At 35.5% G+C, this 26137-nt stretch overlaps 4 protein-coding genes and 1 long non-coding RNA gene across 5 annotated transcripts; 2 read left to right on the top strand and 3 right to left on the bottom strand.

Annotated features, from left to right (window-relative positions):
- Window positions 1-4880: 4880 nt before the first annotated feature.
- LOC147947786 (uncharacterized) lies at window positions 4881-5600 on the bottom strand. Its single transcript, XM_087507451.1, has 2 exons — window positions 5318-5600; window positions 4881-5245 (listed from the first exon to the last, which is right to left on the bottom strand). The coding sequence occupies exons 1-2, from the start codon at window positions 5598-5600 to the stop codon at window positions 4881-4883; spliced, it is 648 nt and encodes a 215-aa protein (XP_087363577.1).
- Window positions 5601-6617: 1017 nt separating this feature from the next.
- LOC147947787 (secreted RxLR effector protein 161-like) lies at window positions 6618-7244 on the bottom strand. Its single transcript, XM_087507452.1, has one exon. The coding sequence runs from the start codon at window positions 7242-7244 to the stop codon at window positions 6618-6620; it is 627 nt and encodes a 208-aa protein (XP_087363578.1).
- An 8567-nt stretch (window positions 7245-15811) lies between these two features.
- On the top strand, window positions 15812-16065 carry LOC147947788 (uncharacterized). Its single transcript, XM_087507453.1, has one exon. The coding sequence runs from the start codon at window positions 15847-15849 to the stop codon at window positions 16063-16065; it is 219 nt and encodes a 72-aa protein (XP_087363579.1). The 5' UTR covers window positions 15812-15846.
- A 1728-nt stretch (window positions 16066-17793) lies between these two features.
- LOC147947789 (uncharacterized) lies at window positions 17794-18760 on the top strand. The gene is made up of 2 exons (XR_015587386.1): window positions 17794-17886; window positions 18307-18760. It is a non-coding gene; the product is annotated as an uncharacterized LOC147947789 (long non-coding RNA).
- Window positions 18761-24523: 5763 nt separating this feature from the next.
- Window positions 24524-25567, bottom strand: LOC147947790 (uncharacterized). The gene has a single exon (XM_087507454.1). The coding sequence runs from the start codon at window positions 25565-25567 to the stop codon at window positions 24524-24526; it is 1044 nt and encodes a 347-aa protein (XP_087363580.1).
- Window positions 25568-26137: the final 570 nt, after the last annotated feature.

A 26137-nucleotide genomic window follows, 5' to 3' on the forward strand; every position in this document is an offset into this window, starting at 1 on the left:
TTTTAATAGTAATCACATTTAATCATACAATCTCCACACTAATATAATATAAGTATTTGATTATATTATTTTTAATGTTATTATTCTTGAGAAATTAGATTTAAATTGAGAGATTTATTGTTTGTTGTTTTCTCTTTTTTTCATGGAATTATTTTAAATGGGATTAATATCCAAACAAATTTGACAAATTAGACTTTCTCTTTTTTTTGTTGATGTTGTTGTCGTTCCTGGTGAGCCAACCATGTTAGCTTTGTTGGCCGTCTACTTCGGTTTTGGGAAATTAATGATGTAGTTAGTCTTCATGGATTTAATTTGATCGAGAATCTTCAATGGTTGCGTGTTCGATTTAATTCTTTCTCTGACATTCCTTCCTAAGCCTATTTAATATTGTAAAGCCACTTCAGCTATGAAAACTGATATCAGTTTCTTTAAACAACAAAACACACAAAAGTTATTTTAGTATTGAAGGTTCCACATATACCAATATAGTTTACATTTTTTTTTGTAAAATTCGGTAATCACTAATTATGTATAGTTTTTAGAGTTTGTTTTTGTTTTGATACGTTTTTCAAACTTAATTGGAAAAGTAGTAGATACACTATTCAAAATTTGAGAAATAGTCAATGGAATCCATTTGTGAGATATACAATCTGTGAGATAGAAATGTGAGGGAAAAATGGTTAATTACAAAAGGTTACTCCTTTTTTTGCATGAAAAAAAGCCACAAAATTTTTTTTCTTTCTTTCTTTTGATTTTGCAATTACACCCCCTCCTATCTTGTTATATTCAAATATTTGGTAACATAATTTTTTTTCTTAAAGTTTTTTCAGACACAAAAATATTTATGTTTTTTTCTCTACATTTTGACATCCATTTTGTTTGATGATTTTATTTGATAATGTTCAATATTTTAAATTTTACAAATTTTGTATCCGTACATCTTATTTAAGTATACAGATGTATGTACAATTTATTAAGTGTACAAATGTCTATACACATTATCAAGTGTACAGATGTAATTTGTTTAATCTGTACATTTAATAATGTGTACAGACATATGTACATTTAATAAGGTGTATAAACATTTATACACTTAAAATAGTATACGGTAATATAATATATTTAAAAATATTAAACAAAATTCATATCAAATTGTGAAAAAATATAGATTTTTTTGTATCTAAGAAGTTTTTTAAAAATAAATTTATATTAACAATTATTTGAAAAAAAAAGATGAATAATGGCATGAGATGTAATTAAGTAGGGTCTTGAATGACAATAAAGGATGTAGAAATAGCTGAATAGCGGTCAACGTTGTTTTTTCCAATTGTAAATAGTATATGTACTAGTTTTACAATTATGTTTGAAAAATATACTAAAACACCAAATAGCTATAGTTTTTATTGAATTTCAATTTCTATAATTTTAAAAATAATATAATAAACATATATGAAAAGAATTTTAAATAAAGAAAAACAATTCATGAGCTGCTCCTTTTCATCCTCTCTCCCCAAATTCAATTTTAATTTGTCCTTTTATTTTTTTTCTTTAGTTTTGTGCTCTAAGTTTTTTCTTAGACTTATATTTTTTTTTGGTTATAAGATGTGAGCTTTTGTTCTTTTATTTTTTTTCTTTAGTTTTGTGCTGTAGGTTTTTTCTTGGACTTATATTTTTTTGGTTTATAAGATGTGGGCTTTTGTTCTTTTATTTTTTTTTCTTTAGTTTTGTGCTGTAGGTTTTTTCTTGGACTTATATTTTTTTGGCTTAAAAAATAACAAAAATAATATTGGCCCATAGAATTTGTTAAATATAAGGCTGATGGCTCGAGAAAACTCTGTTATTATATATATTTGAACCCACGCTATGCATGGTGTATTTGATATATTTTGATGAAAACTATATATCGGTCATAAAATATTATCTTATAAAAAATTTAAATTAGTATTAAGAAAAAATCAGTTATGTTATAAAATTAAATCTGATAAAAAAAATCAAGAATTTAACTCGACGTCCAGGCGAGACAAATCAAACTGATGACCTCATATATTCTAAAGCATTTCTTTGACCACCAGAAAAATGAAACAATTTTATCATCATGAATTTAACTCGTTTTCATATTTAATTGATCACAACCACCTATGTTTTCATGTTTTTTATTCAATTTTTTCTTATTTTTCATATTCTTTCTTGTCATTTCATTTTCAAATTTTGTGGTAATTGTCATCATTACTTTTACCGTCTGGTTCTTTGTTATACTCTTTTTCTTCTTCTTCCTCTTTAACTTCTTCACATTCTTCCACTGAAAAACCTTTTCTTAGACTACCACACAACTTGTTGACCCATCAAACTCCAAGAACAAAATCATTTCTTTTCTCACAAAAATAAAAAATAAGATAAAAAATAAAAAATAAATAAAAGAATATCAACTCATCTATATAATCATACACAAAATATGTTTTACAACTCATAAGAAATAAAAAGCACAAACGTGGATAAATAAGAAAATTATGTTTTACATCAATATTTATAATATTTTAATCTATTAAAAGGTTTCGAAATATAAAATTTGAAATTTTTAAAAAGTTTCAATATTTATAATATTTTAAACTTTGAAAATTTAAAAATTATAATATTTAAAAACTTTTTAAAAGCTAAGAACTTTTAAAAGTTTTCATATTTATAATATTTAAACTTTTAAAATTTAAATATTATAATATATTTTTTTGAAACTTTTTAAAGTTTTAATTTGATCCAATAAAAAACTAGATCAAACCAAATTAAACTTTTAAACTTGGACGCCTGATAAATCAAGCTTTCCTCTTCATTCGTTGTTGGAAGCATATTAATCTTATTTATACTGGTTCTGAACCATTGTCTAAAAATTTTCTAGCTCATGTGGGATATTACTGTACATAGTTCTTTTATTTCCATAAAGTTTTTTTTAAAAAAATTTCTAAAAATTCTGGAAATTTTAAAAAATGTTAATGAATGATATGTCAAATCCTGAAAATTATAAAAATGTTAATTAGTGAGGTGGCTAATCCCTATTGGTGGTTTTAAAGCTTAGGTGGACGCCTTAAGGAGTTTATACCTCCTACTTTTTATTAGTATAGATGATTCTAATGACCAACAATAGCATACAATTTGTAAAAATAAATAAAAACTTTATAACAAATAAATAATAAATATATTTACTTACACTTGTTGTCTCTGAGCACAAAAACCTCTCTGCCTTCAAAAACCTCATTCATACACAGAGAAGAAACAAAACCAAAAAAAAAAAACTCAAAAACCTCATTAATCGTAGATTCTGATTCTATGGAGGCATTGAACAAGCTTTGCAACATTATAGAGCAAAATCCAAAGCAATTTTTGGATACCCTTCCTTGGATATGCCAACAATGTCCACAACCCAAGCAGCTTCGTGCCAAATCGCCCAGGTTTTCTCAGAGTCATCTCAACGCGGTCTTATCCGTCACTCGAATCCTCTCCAGGAACCTCGACACATCCCAAAACGACGCCAAATTTGTCGTTTTAGTTTTCCTCCAAGCTTTGCGTTCGTCGTGTTATGGTATAGAGAACTCAAAACACGCAATAAACACACTTGGAACGCGCCAAGCAAACGCTTTTAATCAATCTTATAAAAACTCTCTTTCTTACAAGACTTGACACAAAGCTAACTCTCCTATCTATCTAACACAACATCTTGTGTAGATCTAAAATAGTTCTAACACACTCACCTTCAAAGCCTTTTGTATTTGCTTGAAGGTTTACAAAACTCACAACATTTATCCCACGAGTGCTAACTATTTTTGCGGCTAGCCCTTGCCATTTTATAACCCCACAAACGATCTCTAACCTAGATCTTAGTGTATCCTAATAAAAGGAAATATTCCTTATCTCTATGAAAATATATTCTCTTATCTTTTCCTATCAAATATACTCTTAATATCTTCGAGTATATCTTGATCTCTTCTTCCTTCCTTCTCATGCATCTTGTCATTGTGTCCACAATATTTCTCTACGTCAGCACGTCACGCCACTTCAGCATATCAGCCCTCTAAGCTACTTCCCAGCTACTTGTTACCTTCAGAGCTCTGTTGCACTTTCAATCTCCCCCTTTTTGACTGAACTTGACAAACAAGCATCCATCGTATTTAACCTGCTGACACATACACAAGCAGCAACAACCCAAAAGCAAACACAACTGTACCAACAGTGCATCACAATTCTCAAAAGCAACAGCAGGTTAACCGATCAACGAATAAGCATTATGACCAGGAAAAATGTCAGACAAACCAGAACAAGTCTCAAAACCAAAAAAAAAAACACAAGTCTGAAAAACAACAGGGAGCAGAACAACAAAAACATAACAGCTCCCCCACAGCTCAAACTCCCCCTCAAGCATCTGAATCAGACTTATCTCCCCATGCTTGTTTGGCACAGATTAGTCAAAAATATCAATAAAATTTAGAAATGCACACAGAAAAGTGATTACTTACCAGCGTCCAAGGAATCTTGCAGAATCTGAATAGCCAACCAAATTGCTTTGCGCTCTGTCGACTCACCACTGTGACGAACCGCCTCCGCAGGCCATGGCACAGTTTTCTTTCCCTTTGCCTTCTTCGTGTCTTGTTGCCGAAGACTCAGAACAGGGCGCTGAGCTTCCAGGAGCTGATAAATGAGACTGGGAAACGGTAGACGAAATTCGGACTGAGCTTGCAGACCCAACTGGATGATCTGATCATAGATCATTCTCCCAAAATCAAACAGAATGTGATGCATGATCATGTAGATCACCATGGCTCTGTTTGCTGAGATGTACCAAGTATTCACCGTGGGAGACCAGTTGCTGCAGCACATCTTATTCAAATCCTTGATTACCGGGTCCTTATTGTCGTCGACACCAGCTGCACTTTACCACCAGATAAAAAGAGAGCAAGATCCTCCTCCAGAATTGCAGCTGTCTGCAGCCTCTGTTCATAGACTACATCGGAATCATAAGATCCGATTTGAGTGACTGTTTTCAACAGCCCAGCTTGATCAAGCATCTCCCTAGCCGGATCATCTACTCCCAGAGAGTAGCACACCTCAGCAGCAATGGTTCTAGAGGAAAAGAAACCATACCTTCGAGCAGCATCAGCGGATATGAACCGTTTAGAATCAAACTCCTTCGAAGGAGCACTGCGAGAGGTGGACACACCCTTGTCCCTGCCAAGAGACGGACGCTTTGTATCGCGGCTGTCTGCATCAGCAGCTTATTGTTGTTTATGCAGCCGGGATGAGATTCCCTGATTTGATAGCGCAAGAACATCACCGGTCAGATCAATCACCAGAAAGCGAGATCTTGTCCTTCTTGGTAGAGAAGACGAAGAGTCGCATGTGTCGTAATCCGCTTCGACATACACCGGTCTGGGAGAAGGATTCTCAGGCACCGGAGGTGCTGTAGTTGATTCGTCGCAGGGTTCGTAGATGACCATCGCTGTTGCAGGATCAATCGGAACATAGGGAGATGGCGGAGGTAGGGCTGACGAAGGGGTGTGAAATGGATCCTCATCTGAGCTAGAATCATAGTGGAAACCGCTAAACACAGATTTCATGGTGATCAAAAGTTAGAGACAAAAATCAGGGGAAGAAGGAAATTAGAAGCTTAAACCACAAAGATCAGAAATCGCAAGGATGAGAAAAACTCAAAACCCTAGCCGCTCCTTTTATACTCCCTTTTGAAACTTATTTGGGCTGTTAAGCCTCGGCCCATCAATTAACTCTACCCTGAAATCACTCAATGAATTTGTTATGGTACATCGAATACTTTTCCCTTTTTAATCTCAAGTGCATTAATCACAAGATCTTAATAAATCAGATTCTCCACCCCTATAAGGGAAACTGTATCTGTTCATGACTCAAATCATCAGATACACACATCCACGAACAATGAACATGAAGGCACCCAGATCGAGAGATAACACATGTGAGCAAAATCAAGATTTTTTTTCTTTGTTTTTTTTAAAAGTTTAAAAACGAAACCGAGAACACAATACCAACCATACCTTTGTTGTGTCAACCACTTGTTCAGAACATTTGCCATGAGTTATCACAACCTCTTGAATTCTTGAAAATCAGAGACTTGATGCAAGTGGGTAGTCTTTCACACTGTCATGCCTTTAGTCTGCGATCCAACCCAACATGTTAAGGCAGCTGGAGATTCTCTCTTTGAAGAGTACACACACACACACACACACATATATATATATATATATATATATATATATATATATATATATATATATATATATATATATATATATATATATATTTTATTATATATGTGTCACAGCCTTCTGCTAGTTGTTTCACCGACATGCATAACAGTGACATCATAAGAACTTCATCACCAAGTCAGTGTTTTCCTCTTGAGAATGTATTTGTGTGTCTCTTCACAGCTCTTTGACCTCCTTAATCATGAAAAAAATTGACAGAATGGATAGACAGGCATGACAGGCAGCTATTTCCAACAGTTGCTTACAGAGTGCTGATCTTCTATATATTCTAGGATTTCCATGATCTGTCCTAGCTTATGTTTCTGTCTCTGATCAACACATCTTAGGTAAAACAAGTTAGAACTCACAAACACCAATGGACTTCCTCAGATTTACAAATCTGTTAAAGTCCAGAGGCTTGATAAACAAATCAGCTAACTGTAAATCAGTCCTCACATGGTCAATCTCGATCAATTTCGCCTCAACTAGTTCACGAACAAAGTGGCGTCTAATATCTATATGTTTGGTTCGTGAATGCTGAACATGATTCTTTGAAATATTTATTGCACTCAAATTATCACAATGAATTAAAAGAGTATCAGAATCCATACCATAATCCGAGGCCATTTGTCGCATCCAAAGGAGTTGTGTGCAACAACTTCCTAGCGCAATGTACTCAGCTTCAACAGTTGAAAGAGAGACATTATTTTGTTTCTTGTTGTGCCATGATATCAGATTGTTGCCCATGAAAAAACAACCTCTACTTGTGTTGCGACGATCATCCACAGAACCTGTCCAATCAGCATCACAATATCCACTCAGATAGGTGTTAGTATCCTTAGTATAGTAGATACCAAAGTCTAATGTCCCTTTAACAGCAAGTAAATACGACATCTTAGGCTTTGCTTGATAGCGTGCACAGATTCCTACTAACAGACATATGTCAGGCCGACTAGCAGTTAAATACAATAGACTCCCAATCATTCTTCTGTATAGTCTCTCACTACATTCTGCCATTCTTTGTCCTTGGAGAGTTTGTCGTTTGCGCCCATTGGAATCTTTGCTTCTTTACTCTTATCCAAGCCAAAATGTTGCACAAGTTCCTTAACATAAGTACTTTGAGATACAAAGATCCCATCAGCTGATTGTTCAACTTGCAATCCCAAAAAGTATCTTAGCTCTCCCACCATACTCATCTCAAACTCCTGAGACATGCTTTCCACAAACTGTTTTACGAGAGGCTGACAAGTGGAACCAAAGACAATGTCATCCACATAGATCTGTACGAACATCAGATCATTGTTGTTGTTGAGAACAAACAACGTTTTGTCAACACTTCCTCAATTGTATCCTTGATCCATCAGAAATGTAGTCAGTCTCTCATACCATGCTCGTGGTGCCTGCTTTAGACCATACAAGGCTTTCTTCAGTCGATAAACATGTTCAGGATGCTGCGAGTTCTCAAAACCCTTTGGTTGCTCAACATAAACTTCCTCTTGCAGTATTCCATTTAGAAAGGCACTCTTAACATCCATCTGATGCAAAGTGAACTTCAGCGCACATGCCATACCAAACATAAACCTGATTGACTCCAACCTTGCCACCGGAGCAAAAGTTTCATCAAAATCAATTCCCTCAATTTGAGAATACCCTTGAGCTACCAACCTTGCTTTGTTCCTTACAATGCAACCACTCGCATCCCTCTTATTCTTGAATATCCACTTTGTTCCTACGACGTTGACGTCAGCATCCTGAATCTTCTTCCCTCTGGTGACTCTACCCCCCTGAATCGCACCTATAATGTCAATAGAAGAGTGATTCCTATGAACCTGAGAAGTCACAGGATCTGAACCAGGTGGTGATACGGGCCTGTCAGAGACAGCATGACTAGCAGCTTCTGGCGTAGACTTCTCAGCATTAGTCACTAGATCCGTGTCTGAGACTCCGTAGGAATGAAGTGTTGTCAAACACCACATTGACAGTCCCTTGGACAGATCGCAGACGTTTGTTGTACACCCAAAAAGCAGTGCTATGACCGGAGTATCCTAGAAAGATCCCTTCATCACTCTTGGAGTCAAATTTGCCCAACTGAACCTTATCATTTAGGATATAGCAGAGACATCCAAACACATGGAAATAATGCACAGTTAGAGACTTCCCTTTCCAAAGCTCATATGGAGTCTTACTGGTTCCTGGACGCACATGTACATGATTGATGATATAACAAGCTGTGTTCACAGCTTCATCCCAGAATCGATGAGGAACCTGATTACCATGCAACATCGCCCGTGCCATCTCTTGCAGTGTTCTGTTCTTACGTTCAACAACACCATTCTGTTCAGGAGTTCTTGGAGCAGAGTATTGATGAGTAATGCCTTGATGTCCACAAAATTGCTCAAACTTCTCATTTTGAAATTCACCACCATGATCGCTTCGAATGGTTTCGATTGAGCTCTTCTCACTTTTAATCTGCAACGCGAGAATACGAAAACACTCAAGGGTATCAGATTTATCACAAAGAAACCTTACCCATGTGTAGCGAGTGTAGTCATCTACCATTACAAAGATGAATCGAAGACCAGATATACTCTGAACTTGTATAGGCCCCATCAGATCCATGTGAACTAGCTGTAGTGCATAACTTGAACGAATGTCTGTAAGGGACCCATGCGATACTTTGATCTGCTTACCCTTGTTGCATGGACCGCATACGAAGTGTGGATCAGCCTTAAACTTAGGCAGTCCTCGAACAACTTCTTGGTTTGCCAATTTCATCATGGTGCGAAGATTCAAATGACCAAGTTTCTGATGCCACAACTCTGTGTCTAACTTCGCAATAGCATTCAGACATTGCATTTCCGATTTCCACATATAGCAGTTATTCCTAGACCGTCGTCATCTGAGTTTGACAGACCCTTGTTGATCAACGACTTTGCAATCCTTTTTGGTGAAAGTGACATCCAATCCTTCGCCACATAACTGGCTGACACTAATCAGATTTGCCCTCAGACCATCCACCAAGAACACGTCCTTCAGCTCTGGTTGAATGTCACCACTAGTTTCACCCTTTCCTCGAATTGTGCCTTTTCCCCCATCTCCGAATGTGACTCTTCCACCAGAAACATCTTCTAAATGAGCCAAATTGTCAAGAGCACCCGTCATGTGTCTGGAACATCCACTATCAAAGTACCATTTAGCCTGATTAACTTCAGTTTTGCCCGTTGGGAATGCAACATGACAGTAGAGATCATCCCTTCTGACATACCCTTGATTAATTCTTTTGGCAGCTGGATAGAAACTACCATTCTGCACTAGATTCATCACACGATTCTGAAACTTGTAGCAATGAGCCTTATAGTGATTTAGGTGACCACAATACCAGCATCTTCTTCTCCTGCTGAGACCAACAAGTCTATGTACAAGCTGTAGATAGCGATGTGCCCCATACGGCTGTCTTTCAGGAATCTCACCTGCAGAGTCATCCGTTTGTGATGAAAATTCATCTTAGGGAACTGACTGTGTTGACCGTTTGATGCACAAGGTTGAACTTGGAGTTTCGGCTCAGAGGTCTGTTCTTTAACAAATTTTGTGGCCTTAGCGGAGTTGGTTCCATGATATCCCAGACCCCACTTTGCAGTGCTTGATTGTACAGTGCTAAGTAAGATGTCCAAGTCCTTGGTTCCTTTACTTAAAATTCTGATGCTCTTCAGTTGTTGCTCCAATTGCTTCTCGAGGCGCAATGACTTGGATTTTTCTTCACTCAGTTCCTTAGATATCTTTGCAATGTTCAACTGAAGCGTATCTCTCTCTGCAAACAGCTCACTGTTATCTTGAGTGTGAATAAGAAGTGCGATCTGATCTTCCATTGACAGGTCAGCCTCCTCTTCATCTGAGTCTGACTCAATCTTCTTCCCAAAATCCTCATTCACTAGCAGTCTTCATCTCCTTCATCTTCTTCAATAACTCCCAATAGAGCCACAAAGTTGTTCAGGATTTTTCCTTTCTCATCGTCCTCATCTGAATCACTCTCACTGCATGTGACGTATGACTTCAGCTTGCTACCTTGTGATGGACAATCAGTCTTGGTATGAACAAAACTCTTACATCCATAGCATTGCAGAGAGTGCTTACGTTTGTTGTTTGGACACTCAGCCTTGTAGTGCCCATATCCTTCACATTCAACACACTGACGTTCTGACTTTTCACTCTTCCTGAATCATTTATCAGTATCGGCACCCGTGAGTGATGTAGTCCCCTTTCGCTGACCTCTCTCCATCTTGCGAAAGTACTTCTTAACCAACAGACCAACCTTCTCTTCGTCTTCAAGCTCCTGAGATTCAACAAGCTTATGTTCCTCTACAGCTTTAAGAGCAAATGACTTAGCATTCATTTTCTCTTTCTTTTTTAATTGCATCTCAAACGCCTGCATCATCCCAACAACTTGATTGTACTTTAGTTCGTCTGAATTCAAAGTCACATCAATAGCAGATTTGTGCGGTTGAAACTTGTCAGGTAAACTTCTGAGAAATTTCTTGACCAACTTCTTGTCCTTGTATCGTTTACCCAAAACAACAGATTCTTGAGCAATACCACTCAACCGGCTACCATAATCCGCCACATATTCGGTTTCAGTCATTTGCAGGTTCTCAAAGTCAGATGCAAGATTGTCCAGCCTCGTGCGCCTAACTCGAGTAGTGCCTTCAAACGTGACTACGAGAATGTCCCAGGCCTCTTTAGCCAACACACAACCTTGAACTTGGTTGAAGATATCTATTGGCAGAGATTTGAAGATGACTGACAATGCCTGCGAATTGTGCTTGGCCGCAGCCTTTTCTTCAGCAGTCTACTTCTTTCGATGTTTTTGCACCAGTTCACCATCTTCATTCTTCTCAATTGGATGAGACCAGCCGTCCTCCACTGCAAACCAAGCTTCCATGTCAATGCTCGAGATGACTTGCTGGATTGAGACTTTCCAGTAACCAAAGCATTATGGATCCAGATTCAATGGACCTTGTAGTGTAACAACCTCCAGTGATTTCTCCATACCCTAGTCGCAAGATCTCACCTGTTGAAAAATATATCAGAACTTTTTATCAGGTGTCTGCTCTGATAATAATTGTTATGGCATAGAGAACACAAAACACGCAATAAACACACTTGGAACGCGCCAAGCAAACGCTTTTAATCAATCTTATAAAAACTCTCTTTCTTACAAGACTTGACACAAAGCTAACTCTCCTATCTATCTAACACAACACCCTGTGTAGATCTAAAAGAGTTCTAACACACTCACCTTCAGAGCCTTTTGTATTTGCTTGAAGGTTTACAAAACTCACAACTTTTATCCCACGAGTGCTAACTCTTTTTGCGGCTAGCCCTCGCCATTTTATAACCCCACAAACGATCTCTAACCTAGATCTTAGTGTATCCTAACTAAAAGGAAACATTCCTTATCTCTAGAAAATATATTCCCTTATCTTTTCCTATCAAATATACTCTCAATATCTTCGAGTATATCTTGATCTCTTCTTCCTTCCTTCTCACGCATCTTGTCATTGTGTCCACAATATTTCTCCACGTCAGCACGTCACGCCACGTCAGCATATCAGCCCTCTGAGCTACTTCCCAGCTACTTGTTACCTTCAGAGCTCTGTTGCACTTTCACGTCGTTTTGCCGTTCGTTCTGGCCGTATTCGTACACGTTAGAGTCGATTTAAGTGTTTTATTTCAGTTTCTTAGGTTACGTTTCATATCTATCGTTGTGGAGCTTGTTCTGATGAGTTGTTGTGGTGAGACTGAGAGTGAAGACAGAGATCAATCGATCTCTATGGCTTTCTTGTCTGCTGTGTCTCAGCGTTTTCCCACTATTCAGTAGTCTGATGGGGATAAATTGATTACAGTGCTTCTCCATCAGTTTCCTGCTGATGAGCTGAGTTCTAAAGATGTGCTTTTGCATAAAGTGGCTTCTTTTGAGGATGAATCCATTGAGTGTAAAGTGAATGTATGCTTCTTTTGAGGATGAATCCATTTCAGCTATACCTTCTGGTGAGATCCAGAGCTAAGCGGCAGCTCTAATCAATGTATGCGTTTCTCAAGGTAATGCCTTTAAATCAGCCTGTTAGGGTTACCATCGAACCATTGAGTGGTGGATCTGTTTTTGGTCTCATAATTTGGCATGCTCTCACGAAGGTTGTTTTCTTGATACTGTTTCACAGTCAAGAAGGCAGGACTGGAATACACAAGACCCACGTCTGAAAACTAGGGTCAATGCCAAACTGTTTGTGTATCAGGCTGCGGCTCAAATGGAAATTGGTAGTCTTATGTACCTTGAAACAGATGGAAAGAAAAGATTGATCATGGAAGCTCTTACATTGCTAATAGATACAACAGAGGCCTGCGTCACATCACTGTGGCGGAAATTGAAGGCGTGCAAAGATTTGTTCATCTCTCTGCTTTGTGGTACTGCAAAGATTGCAGCGGCAGAGGCAGGACAGCCACTTCGTCTTTTGCTTACCCGACTTAAACCATTGATACTAGCTGTCTACGCTCAGGTAATTTTGTTTTTTTCATAAATTATATCAGAACACAAGTTTACTCTGCTTTGGGGTATTTTCATGTGTCTCTAGGGTCCCTAAAAGTATAGTCACACAAATCATTTGGAGTCTAGATAAATCTATCTTTTTGTACATTTTCAGTGACTGAATGAGATTTCGTTTTATTTCTTGCCTTTTGTTGGAACAGCCTGATACTAGTGTGAGCAGTCAAGGGAATATGTTTGAGAGCGTATTTAAAATAAGTTGTGAGATAATTGTATCTAGTTGGGCTAAGGATCAAGCTTCAGTGAACGCCTTCATCGTGGGGTTAGCTTCAAGTATTCGTGAAAGATATGATTATGGCGAGCAGGTTGGTTACTCTAAACCTTTCCTTTAGTTGGCTTATTCGTCTCTCTTGTGTTGCGTAATAGTTCTAACTTTTTAATAAGCCTAATCATTTGGTCTTTAGGATGGTAGAGATAAGCAAGTTCCTGGTGTCCTGCTGAATGTAATCCAGCTGCTTGCTGATATCAGCGTTGCTGTTAAAAAGCCTGAAGTAGCAGACAAAATTTTCCCATCTTTGATTGAAAGCCTAGACGAATGTGATGTTTCAACTCCTCACTCTTTGCGAGTCCAAGTATGGCTCTCTTTTCCAAGTGATAACTTGCTGCCTATCTGTGTTACTTTCTCAAACTTAGATTTTTTGTTGGCACATTTACTTATGCATCTTTTCAAAAGATGTGGGTAAACCCGTGGGTACCGATTTTTTTTTTTGTCTTATGTGATGTATTTTGTATTTTACATTATGTACTTTTGTGTCTATAGTCTTTTTTTTGTATCAAAAACAAATGTGATTTATATTATGTATTTTGTGTATTTTATTATATTTGTGGCATTTTCAAAAATTTATAATCTCTAATTAGAAAAAGTAAAAACAAAAGTTCTTCAAAAATTGACAAATTACAATTCACAATTCAAAACCCTGAAAACAAAATTGAAACTTGATTCAACCCATTATCAAAGGCTGTAATTTAAAACCAGCCCAAAAATTGAAAAATCAAAGAGGAGTCGTACATGCTTCCTCGACGAGAGGTGTTAACAAAGAGAGGTAATTTATTGTTGTTAGATCCCTCAGGTGTAATGAAAAGCAAAACCTGGCACCAGTTTGTGAGGTAATCACCAATTTCTCCTTGTAAATATTTTGATTCTGGAAGATAATTTTGTTTCTTTCTACATATAAAGCTTGTGCGTCAAGGGATACTTAGCTGCTCGGTGGCACATGGACGGAATCATCAGCACGGTGCAAATGATGCTACACAGTTGATTACCTTGCTTTAGCATAAGAGACCCAATTGGTAATCTTAGGAAAAGATATCACCCTGAAATGAGCGAACGTGAAGCTGCACACTTCATGATTCATGTATGCTCCAATGCATATAACAAGTGGAGTACTGCTGGATACAACTTGATTCAGTGTATTTGCAACAATAAGTCGAGAAGTATACGAAATTTTTGGTTGCAATAAACTCATAAATACACATTATCTAAAGTATCAATTAGTGTTCCTTATCTTCTTACATAGAAAGTAACATTAATTTACATTCAAGAAAGTAATGTATAAATAATATCATGGCTGTAGGAAAATAACATGACCTGAGGTACAATTATAAATTCTTGTAGAAAGTCTTTTTCATTAAAGATGGGTCAAAACCTTCATGAGTAATAGATATTTTAACTGATCCATTAAAAAAAAAAAAGGTAACCCAAAAAAAAAATTATATTATTAGAAAAAATAAATATTGATCCTAGGTATAAACGTCATAGTGTACGTTGTTGTAGCGTGTTGAATATTACTGGGCAGTCACAAAAATAAGTTGTAAAGACATGTAATGTAACAGCAACTTTTTTTCGTAGAGACAATTTATCTAAAAATGAGTAGTAGTTTGAATAAGAGTATGTTGGCTGATGTAGTAAACTAGTAATCTGCCTTTGAAATCGATGGGATAAAATGAGTGGTAATTAGATATTTTTACAAAATCAAAAATTGAGATATAGCCATATAGGTGAATGGAGTTGCTTGTTAATTTTCTTTATTTTAGGAGATGAATTTATTTTGCAGAGAAACGAACCTTCACGATTCTTTCCTAAAGACAACTCTAAATAGAAAGAAGGTAACCTCTACAGAGAGATTATTGCCTTAATTAACCTTAGACTTGAGAGAGAAGTAATAAGTTTGTTGTAAGTGACGTACTGCCCGGATCCAATAGGATATAGTTTCGAAAGTATATTGATCAGTAACAAAATTAAAACTTTGTTTTATTTCCTTACATTGCCATTGAAAATATTTACTTAAGTTATAATCATCAATTCCTGTATATAGTGTGAAGTCTAGAGTTTAAAATTTCCAAGCTATATTTAATCTACAAGAAATTACAAATTAAAAGAGATGAATATAGTTCAACCAACAATGAAATGGTCTCGACCGCTGAAATGAATTGGGGATAGAAAAAAACTATTTCAATATTCTATGTAGTAACAAATAATGGCTGAGTAGTAGAATAATATTTTAAGACATTAGTGTAAAAGAAATTTCATATATTATTAAGAATAGAGAGACTGATATTATATCAGTGATATAGTAATCACATCCATAATTATTATACTAAAGAGAGTAAGCTTAGTTCAAACCGCCTTTGAAATTCTACTTTGCTAAAAACTAATCTGCAGAGAAACGCATTACTTTCACAATTCTTACCTAAAGGCACCTCTAAATGGAAAAAAGTAACCTCCAAAGTGAGAAGATTGGGAAGATCCTTTAACAAAAAAAAATGTGAGATGAATGCCTTAATTAATAACCATAGACTTGTGAGAGAAGTAGTAAGTTTGTGTTCGTCGCGTAGCCACTCAACATTTTTACTTCTTGTTTTCAGCTATAAATAGAGAAGTTAGAAGACGTTATACATTCCTTAACACAGAAAAAAACCCTTTCAGAAAATTGCAGTTTTAAAGAATCTCTTAATTTTCCTTTTAAAAAAAAAATCTTTGTGGAAAAAATGGCCAATGTTGGAAATACTAGTGAGTCTACTCGCTTAGATGAGCTGGAGAGTGAATGGACGCAGATGGAATGTGAAATGAGGCAGCTGGAAGATGAGATATCAAAGGTTCCAGAGATCAAGAAGCTTGATGATAAGTTAAAGAAGTGGGACGAGATCGCCGAGAAGATGAAAGAAGTTATGAAGGAGATGGTGGCCACCATGGAAACCCCAGAATGATAACCTTGATAGGTTACTTTTACTACTCCAGAGTCAAGCTCTCTTATAAATAAGTAATTGACATAGATCTGTGTCTAAACTCTTGAGGGCGATTGATATTTAGTAATATAGACATGCTAATATTAATCTTTCTTGAACTATCTAATTCCAGCGACACTTTCTTGTAAGTAAACATTTGGGAAATTGCTGTGTCAAATTTATATATAATAATATGCATGATTCTGCATTCGTTTTATTTCAATCTATTCTTTTTTCTCTTCTTTTTCTTTATGAGTCGCACCCTCTGATTAAATCTTATTCTCATTTCTTGATGGCTGTCGAGTTCTTCGGAAACTCCCCATACCAGATTTTTCTTAATCAGAAATCACCTTTAGAAAACCCTAAAAAAGGGAGAAGTCGTGAATATCCATTATATGATGATCCAATTGCCTTGAACCCCGAGATATGCCGAAGAAGATAGAATGGTCCTGATCACGGGTGAAATTTATTAACTAATTTAATTATTTCGGAAGATAAAAATAATATACTTACTCAAGCTATAGTTTTTAATATTCTAGGTGTCTTGAGTTTTTAGTATTCTAGCTACAGTTTTGAATCCTAAAATATCTTACAAATTGAAGGAAATTAAAATACTTCAACCAACCATAAAATGATCATTTCATGGAATGGTCATCACCGATTACATGAATTGGGGCTAAAAAAAGGCTATAAGACTTATTTCTTTCATTTCCTTATATGTTCATTGTTTTTTTTTTTTTTTTTTTTTTGGACAAACTCCTTATATGTTCATTGTAAAGTTCAAATTCTCTACTAAAAAGTGAACAACTAGTGGAGAAATAAACACTCTTAGTAACACGTTTTCCTTCATCATAATTACTAACTTCTTCCTTTCTCACCCCAAATTAGGTCCCCCTAATGAACTCATATTATCACTAATCGATTCTGCAAAAATCTACAGAACAGAAAACATAGCAAATTACTAGAAAAAGAAAAACAAAAAAAGACGTCTTACCCTTGACCTCTAGTCAACTCACATTACAACAGAAAAAGTAATATTATTTTTATATTTATTAATAGAATATAAAACGGGAAATTTATAAAAATAGACATTTTTTTGGAGAGAGATTTGATTTTAGGCATTACAATAGTGAAAGGCATTATAACACATTTTTACCCTTATGTGTTTTTTTAGTGTAATTGTCATGATGTCAGAGGGGAGAAAGATAGTTCTTTCTAAACTGAATATATCAGTCATCAACTTTGCTTTGTTACAAAATCTACCATGCAAAAGATTCTTTTCTAACAAGATTGGTTCTTTCAGGCGAAGAAGAGGTTGCTGCTGAGGACGGTTGTGGTTTCAGGCGAAGAAGGGGTTGTTGGTAGGGGGGGTTTTGATGCCTAAATTTTAATTAACTCATATAAAACCATCTGGATTGGTTATTTCACACCGTTTCTCATTAATTAAAATAATAAATAATAATAGAAAAAAAGAAACTATGAGAAAATAAGGAAAAAGTGAGAAATTAGTGTCATTTGAGAATCCCCTAAAATTGTTTCTGGACAGATGTCAAATAGTTAATAATTGAATTTTTTTGATTTAATTTTAGAGAAATATCCTCAACTAGCACACATCTAACTTTTTCTTCCAACCATTCCAAAAGTAGCATTATGTTATATAATAATGAATTAATTATAATCTTTTACCATTTAAAATTAATTGAAAAACATATAAGATCGAAGAGAATCTAAAATATCAATAATCTATCGTCGTCGCCGAAGACCACTTCCTCCGCCGATCGTTGAATACGACTTTGAAATAAGGTACTCTTTCTAGGCTATAGACAAGCATCATGGAGTTAAGATGGTCTTGCTTTGGTTTTTATCTCTCTGTATGATTTCGATTTTCCATGTAGGTTTTATCTCACTCATCGTTGGTTAGTGATTTTATTTTCTGAAATTCACTTCAGATTTCTTGAAAAAGATAAGACAAAATTATGAGTGGAGCTGTATTTGTTGTTGTTTTTGCTGCTGTTGGTAACTTGTTACAACGGTGGGATAACACCACAATTGCATGTGATTGATTTTGGTTGTTTATAATAATGCTTATAAAATTTTACGACCGAGATAGAAATGATTTTGATGGGTATTTGATACAATTCACAGATTCTGGTTTCATCCTTATAGCTTATCTCTTTTGCTTATGTATGGTAGATTTTTAAAGCTTTCTTTGGAACTTTGCAGGAGATGTGTTGTACATAAAAAAAAATAAGTTTAATTTGGAGAGTAATCCATCAGTGGAAGGTCTAATTGTGGTGATGTCACTTGTTTTGCGAATAACATATAGTGGAATGGACGGAATTGGAGTAACAGATGTGTGAGAAAAGCTCCATTGCTGTGTGGAAGACAGAAATGTGAGTGATGGTGGTGGTGATGGAGGAAAGGCAAATAATTTCTTCAAACTGCAAAAGATGAAAGTGCCAGTCACTGCAGAACGTTCTGAAGCTAATGAACAAGGTCTTCCTGAATACTAAGAAACTTTTCCTAACATTATGAAATCCTTCTTCAATTATTAAAAATGTGTTTCTGAGTCGTTTAAGAGTTTTTAGCTCAATGTGTTTTTGATACTCTTGGTAATGTAAGTAGAACAAGTTTTTTTTTTTTCAAGAAAGAGAGAGATAAGAGAAATTTATCAAAAGTAAGGCCCATTTGGATGGTGTCTTTTTTTCAAATAATTTAAACTTAATGCTAAAATTTTCACCATAAAACTTGTTATTCCTTCTGTTTATATAAGATCTGTAGTTTTATTATAGGAAGGACTCATTCTTTGAAATTTAGGAGACTTCTTAAAGTATAGGAAGGCCTTCCTAAAACCAAAGCAAAGAGAGCACTGACGAGGATTAAGGCGAGAAGGCGAATGAGAGGGTTTTATATAACTAATGGCAAAGAAGAACAAACTTAATTTTGTAAGCTTAATTATAGTATCGATTAGTGTGTTAACCAGAGAGAGATTTGTCAATAGTTTTAATTGAATTGGAAGGGGACATGTAGGTCTCGCAGCTGAAGTGGCTTGTGTGTCTTTCTCTATATTAAATTTATTATATTGCTTTGCAACAATCTTTTATCTCTTCAGTATTTATTTCATAATTATTGCAGTGTTATATGAGGCTCAAATGATTGTAACAGATCATTCTATTTGTTATTGCAGTTTTTTATACCCCTTTCTTTCACATTATTCTACTATGTAATCCGTTTTATATGTCATAGATGTTCATGATGTTTTAGGAAAACCATGCTGAATTTAAAAGTATCTTTCTTAAACATCTTTCAGTTATTCCTGAAAATTTTTGTTTGCATCCAACCTAGTTTTTTTCCTATATTGATGTTAATTGTTATATTTTCTATCAATTCCTAAAGGTTTAGGGTTTGAATCCTAACATATGCTAAAGGGCTCATCTTTTTTTCCTCAATGAAGGCCTTCTTGAAATTTGAAAAATCATATTTACTACTTGTAGAATCTATATCTAATGCTTCATAAAAATCTAGGAATCTTTCATAATTTTCAAGAAATCATTCCTGAATTTAAATAAATGTTTTTAGAGTTTTTTTCTTGTTATAATGGTTTGCCTCAAATCTATCACAACTTACTCTACTCAGGATAATGATCTATCAAAATCTCTTTTTATGTTTTCCCCAAGGATGTGTTCCATATACATTTATTTATATGTTATCCTCGAATGAAAATCTTGGTTTACCTGGTTACACGCTCTAGTACAATTCCTAAAGGACATGGGCTCGATTCTTAGTGTGGACGAGTGTACACATATTTTTTTTCGTGAAGGCTTTCCTAAAATTCCAGAAATATTTCCTAAATATCCGAGAATGTTTCCTAATTTTAAAAGTATCTTTTATGAATTTATACTAGTAAAAAGTAGGAGGTATAACCTCCTAAAGGCGTCCGCATAGAATTTTAAACCCCCAATTGTGATTAGACACTTCATTAATTAACATTTTTTAAAATCTCCAGAATTATCTATATTAAGAATTATTTCAACCAATCAGGATTTGACATGTCATTCATTAATATTTTTTTAAATTTCCAGAATTTTTTAGAAAAAAAGAAAATTTTAAATTTATGCAAATAAAAGTACTGTGCACAATATCCCACACTGGCTATAAAATTTTTAGACAATGGTTCAGAACCAGTATAAATAAGATTAATATGTTTCCAACAACGAATGAGCAGGAAATCTTGATTTATCAGGCGTCCAAGTTTAAAAGTATATTCGGTTTGATCCGGTTTTTATTTGATCAAATTAAAACTTTCAAAGTTTCAAAAAAATAAATTATAATATTTAAAAATTTTAAAAGTTTTAATATTATAAATATTGAAACTTTTAAAAGTTCTTAGCTTTTAAAAAGTTTTTAAATATTATAATTTTTAAATTTTAAAAGTTTAAAATATTATAAATATTGAAACTTTTTAAAAATTTAAATATTATAAATATTGACACTTTTAAAAGTTCTTAGCTTTTAAAAAGTTTTTAAATATTGTAATTTTTAAATTTTAAAAGTTTATAATATTATAAACATTGAAATTTTTTAAAAGGTTCAAAATTTATATTTCGAAACCTTTTAAAAGTTTTAAATATTATAATTATTTATATAAAACATATATTATCTTATTTATCTACGTTTGTGCTTTTTATTTCTTATGAGCTGTAAAACATATTTTTGTGTATGATTTTATAGATAAGTTGATATTTGTTCATAATTTTTTTATTTTTTATCTTATTTTTTATTTTTATGAGAAAAGAAATGATTTTGTTCTTGGAGTTTGATAGATTAACAAGTTGTGTGGTAGTCTAAAAAAAGGTTTTTTAGTGGAAGAAAGTGAAGAAGTTGACGAGGATGAAAAAGAAAAAGAGTATAGCGAAGAACCAGACGGTAAAAGTAATGATGACGATTACACAAAATCGGACCACGAACTCGGACTAGTTGCGGACGAGAACAGTAGCCGATCACGAACACGGACGGATCACGGACAGGAACCGATCACCGAGCTTGGATGAACAAGAGGTTTTGTGCGGTGGCGGTTTTAGGGTTTTTAGGGTTTTTCTCAGTTGGACTTTTAGAACAAGTCGTGCTGATAACGTGTTGTGACTAGAGAAATCGAAGGAGGTTTTCTCTTGTCTTATTCTTATTCATTAGGTTCGATAATCATACAGATATATAGTGAAGGACAAACCCTTATCACTTTAGGAACACTAAACCGACTAAGTACAAAGGAGGTGGTCGATGGGCCTAATGGGCTTGGACATACATGGGAAGTGTATGGACCGTGTATAGGCCGGTTATGGAAATCCACCATCCATGTTTTACAACACTCCCCCTTGGATGACATAACCGTGCAAGTGCTATGAAGGATTTCTGTAATGCGCTTGGGAGTGCTGCCTCATTAAAACCTTACCAGAAAAACTCATTGGGACAAAACCATAGTGAAGGAAAAAGAGTACAGCACGCATTACTCCACCTGTTCCAAGCATCCCTAGTGTGTGAGCTTCTTGAATGTTGATGTCGGTAATAACTTGGTGAAGAGATCGGCTGAATTGTCGCAAGAAGGAACTTGTACCACTTGAACTTCTCCGGCCTTTTGTAGTTCATGTGTGAAGAAGAACTTAGGTAGAATATGCTTTGTCCGATCTCCCTTGATATATCCTTCCTTAGACTGTGTGATGCAGACCGTATTGTCTTCATAGATAATCGTAGGCTCCTTATCGTCGGCCATGCCACAATCTGCCCTAATATGTTGAGTCATCGACCTCAACCATACACACTCACCGCTCGCTTCAGACATTGCCAAAATCTCTGCATGATTAGATGAAGTGGCTGCAACGCTTTGCTTCATAGAACGCCAGAAAATAGTTGTACCACCGTGTGTGAACACATAACCGGTTTGAGACCTAGCATTATGCGGATCCGATAAGTAACTTGCATTAGGAAAACCAACTAAACCTTCTCTGTTATGGTTAGTATAATATAACCCAAATCTAACGTTCCTTGTAGGTAACACAATACATGCTTAATACCGTCCCAATGCCTTTGGGTTGGACAAGAGCTAAATCTAGCTAGGAGGTTAACGGCAAAACATATGTCCGGTCTAGTGTGGCTAGCCAAGAACATTAACGCTCCTATAGTACTGAGGTATGTCACTTCCAGACCAAGAACTTCTTCATTTTCCTTCTTTAGACTGAATGGATCTTTATCCATATCAAGGCTCCTCACAACCATTGGGCTAGTCAATGGGTGAGCTTGGTCCATATTAAACCTCTTGAATACCTTTTTAGTATATGCCATTTGATGCACAAGGATTCCATCATTTATGTACATAATTTGCAATCCCAAACAGAATTTTGTCTTGCCTAGGTCTTTCTTCTTAAATTCTTTCTTTAGATATTCGACTGTTTGGGCGATTTCCCCAGAGGTTCCTAGGATATTGAAATCATCCACATATACTGCTATATTACAAACCTTTTGTTTGCAAACTTCTTTATAAAAATACATGGACCACATACGCCCTCTTTGGCTAGGTACTCACTTAATCTATTGTACCACATACGCCCACTTTGTTTCAGTCCATAAAGGGATTTGTTTAGCCTTATGCAGTATTGTTCTCGAGAACCGCTCTTATCTTTGAGCTCAATACCCTGTGGTAATCTCATATAAATCTCATTATCCAGTGGACCATATAAGTATGTGGTTACAACATCCATTAACCGCAAATCCAGTTTTTCTCTTATAGCCAGACTTAGCAAATATCTAAAAGTCGTTGCATCCATCACAGGGGAGTATGTCTCCTCATAATCAATTCCTGTTCTTTGAGAGAATCCTTGTGCTACAAGTCGTGTCTTATATCACACGATTTCATTATTCTCATTTCTCTTTCTTACAAAGACCCACTTATGTCCTACTGGCTTTATATCGAATGGTGTCCTTAAGATCGGACCAAACACATTCCTTTTCTTTAATGAACTTAACTCCACGTAATTGGTGTCTTTCCATTTTAACCAATCTTTACTTTGAGTGCACTCTAATATAGACGTGGGTTCATGATCCTCATTTATCTCAAGTGCTACTTTATATGCAAATATTTCATCAATGTCGACATCTTTTCTGTTCCATTGTATTCCAGACATGATATAATTGATTGAGATCTCATTATCATCAATACCTTCAGGACCTTGAGGTTCAGCGTCCCAAACCTCATTCGGCGCCTTCGGATAATTCACCAGCATGTAATATTGTGTGTCCCCAAACCGACACAGGAAGCTTCGACCTCATAAGTAATGGCCGAGCAATCAATTGAATACGTTTAATGAAGGATTCAACTAATCCATTTTGTGTATGGACATGTGCCACAAGATGTTCCACACTCACCCCCATGGACAAACAATATTCATTAAACGCTTGGGATGTAAATTCACCAGCATTGTCTAGACGTATAGTCTTTAGTGGAAAATCTGGAAAGTGGGCTCGTAGTCGTATAATATGGGCCAGCAATCTAGCAAACGCAAGGTTTCTAGTTGACAATAAGCAAACATGCGACCCTCTGGTCGATGGATCAATCATGACCATAAAATATCTAAACGTCCCACAAGGTGGGTGTATTGGTCCACATATATCTCCCTGTATCCTTTCCAGAAAGTTTAAAGTTTCTTTAACTACTTTCATTGGTGATGGCCTTATAATAAGTTTCCTTTGTGCACATGCTACACACGTGAGATGTTTAGGGATAACTTTTCTCTCTTTAAAACTGTGCCCATTTGAATTCATTATTAACTTACGCAGCATATTAGAACCCGGATGGCCAAGCTGGTCATGCCATAAGGTGAATTGTTCATTGAACATCTTGTTGATTGCCAAATTAGCTTCTATCATATTAATCTTAGCATGGTAGAGACCAGTGGCTAGTGCGGGTATAGCCTCTAGGACTTTCTTATGTCCTTGGGTGATTTCAGTAATATATAGGAACTCTTGGTTTTCTTCACCCTTAGTTTCAACATGTAGACCATTCAAACGAATGTTGTTAAAGCTCAATAAGCTTCTCATAGATCTGGGTGAATATAATGCATCACTTATTTCAAGATGTGTGCAATTAGGTAATAAATATGAGCTTGACTATAGCCCTCAATTAAGCTCGCTATACCCGCAATTGTACTAATATTGGCATTTTTCATTATGAGATTAACAAAATATCTCTTATCCTTCAAAATCGTGTGGCTTAATCCACTATCAACCACAAGTATATTCTTGTCCTCAGCCATTTCTAATAATGTACAAGAATTTATATTTAAAACATAAACAAATATAATGAAAGAAATAATTGAATTTAAACCAAAAATAATAATCCAATCAATTGCAAAGCATAAAATATAAAATTAAATCAAGACCACATTTGAGTTTAATTATCCTCTCTTAAACAATCAGAGGTTACATAATCCAATAGGTCATCCTTCTCATGGTCGAAATCACCTTCACCATCGAGATGAACCAGGTTAGCTCCTGGATCCTTTTTCAAATTCTCTTGATAGAGATCAACAAGGTGCTTAGGAGTTCTGCATGTTTTTATCCAATGGTTATCCATACCACATCTATGGCAAGTGGACTTGGTCTTATGTTGCAGTTTAAATATACCGCGGCCTCTACCCCGACCACGGCCGAAGCCGAATCGGTTTCCACGACCTTGACCACCAAAATTGTGTCCTTGGTAACTCCCACGACCAGGACCACCACGTCCACTTCTCCTACGGCCACGGCCAAACTTGTCCCTATGGACATAGTTAGACTCTTTAGTCTCTTCCGGCTCTTTAGGCTCTTTGGGATTTTTCTTTGCCATGTCAACCTTGTGAGTTTCCGGTAATGGATCTGTACCCGGAGGTCTCAAAGCAATATTCATCATCAATAGCTCATTGTTCTTCTCAGCGAGCAACAGACAAGAGATGAGGCTTGAAAACGTCTTAAACTCCTTTTCACGATACTGTTGTTGAAGCAGTACGTTATTGGAGTGAAAGGTAGAGAATGTCTTCGTTAGCAAGTCCTCCTTAGTCACCTCGGTACCACATAACTTTAGGATTGAGACTATCTTAAATAGCTCTGAGTTATACTCATCCACGGATTTAAAATCTTGGATCCTTAAGTTTTTCCAATCAAATTGAGCCTTTGGTAGGAGCACCGTCTTTTGGTGTCCATATCTGTTTTTTAACGCTGTCCAAAGGTCAAGAGGATCTTCAATAGTGAGGTACTGGTTTTTGAGACTCTCAGCAAGGTGATGGCGAATATGCATGATTGCCTTGTACTTGTTCTTTTCAGAACAGTCATTCTCATCCTCAATGCACTCGCAAAGATCCTTTGATTTCATATTGATCTTAGTGTCCAATACCCATTGCAAGTAATTATCTCCAGAAACATTAAGGGCAGCATAGGAGAGGTTGTTGAGCTTTGCCATCTATAAAATAGAAAAACATGCATCCGATTAGCATGCAGTATTTAAGACCAAACCATGCAACAAATTTAGGCCATGCGGTATTTGAGACAGAACCATGCCAATCACTTTAGGGCCATGCGGTATTTAAGACCGAACCATGCCAATCACTTAGGGCCATGCGGTATTTAAGACCGAACCATGCCAATCACTTATACTCAAATTTTCGTGGTTTATGTCTTGTTTTTATCTCATAATTTCGTGATTCAATATGCATGAGACAACAATCCTAGAAAATAATTATAATCTAGCATGCAATGATTTCCTTTTCTTTAAATTTCCTTTTTCTAGATTATGATTAAGACAAAGTTTTAGGAAATATTTTCTAGGATTTTAGGATAATGTCTAGAATTAATTTGTGAGTTATCCTAATTTTATTTTCATGCAAACATGGAACAATTCCGATTTTAATTTCTTAGTTTTAGGATTTGATTTTAAACAAACAATATTAATCGGATTTAAACCTTAGAACAAACATATTAATATTTCTCCATGAATTTCGATTTAGGTTTCTAGTTCTAAGGTTCTCATGCA

This window comes from Camelina sativa, chromosome 3 (genome assembly GCF_030686135.1).
Source record: "Camelina sativa cultivar CO46 ecotype springtype chromosome 3, ASM3068613v1".
Taxonomy (NCBI): Eukaryota; Viridiplantae; Streptophyta; class Magnoliopsida; order Brassicales; family Brassicaceae; genus Camelina; species Camelina sativa.

Coding starts and splice junctions, on each gene's coding strand:
- LOC147947788 (XM_087507453.1), top strand. CDS start 15,847: ATGGCCAATGTTGGAAATACTAGTGAGTCTACTCGCTTAGATGAGCTG.
- LOC147947787 (XM_087507452.1), bottom strand. CDS start 7,244: ATGATTGGGAGTCTATTGTATTTAACTGCTAGTCGGCCTGACATATGT.
- LOC147947786 (XM_087507451.1), bottom strand. CDS start 5,600: ATGAAATCTGTGTTTAGCGGTTTCCACTATGATTCTAGCTCAGATGAG. Junction 5,246..5,317: donor TCTGGTGATTGATCTGACCG/GTGATGTTCTTG, acceptor CTGCTGATGCAG/ACAGCCGCGATACAAAGCGT.
- LOC147947790 (XM_087507454.1), bottom strand. CDS start 25,567: ATGGCAAAGCTCAACAACCTCTCCTATGCTGCCCTTAATGTTTCTGGA.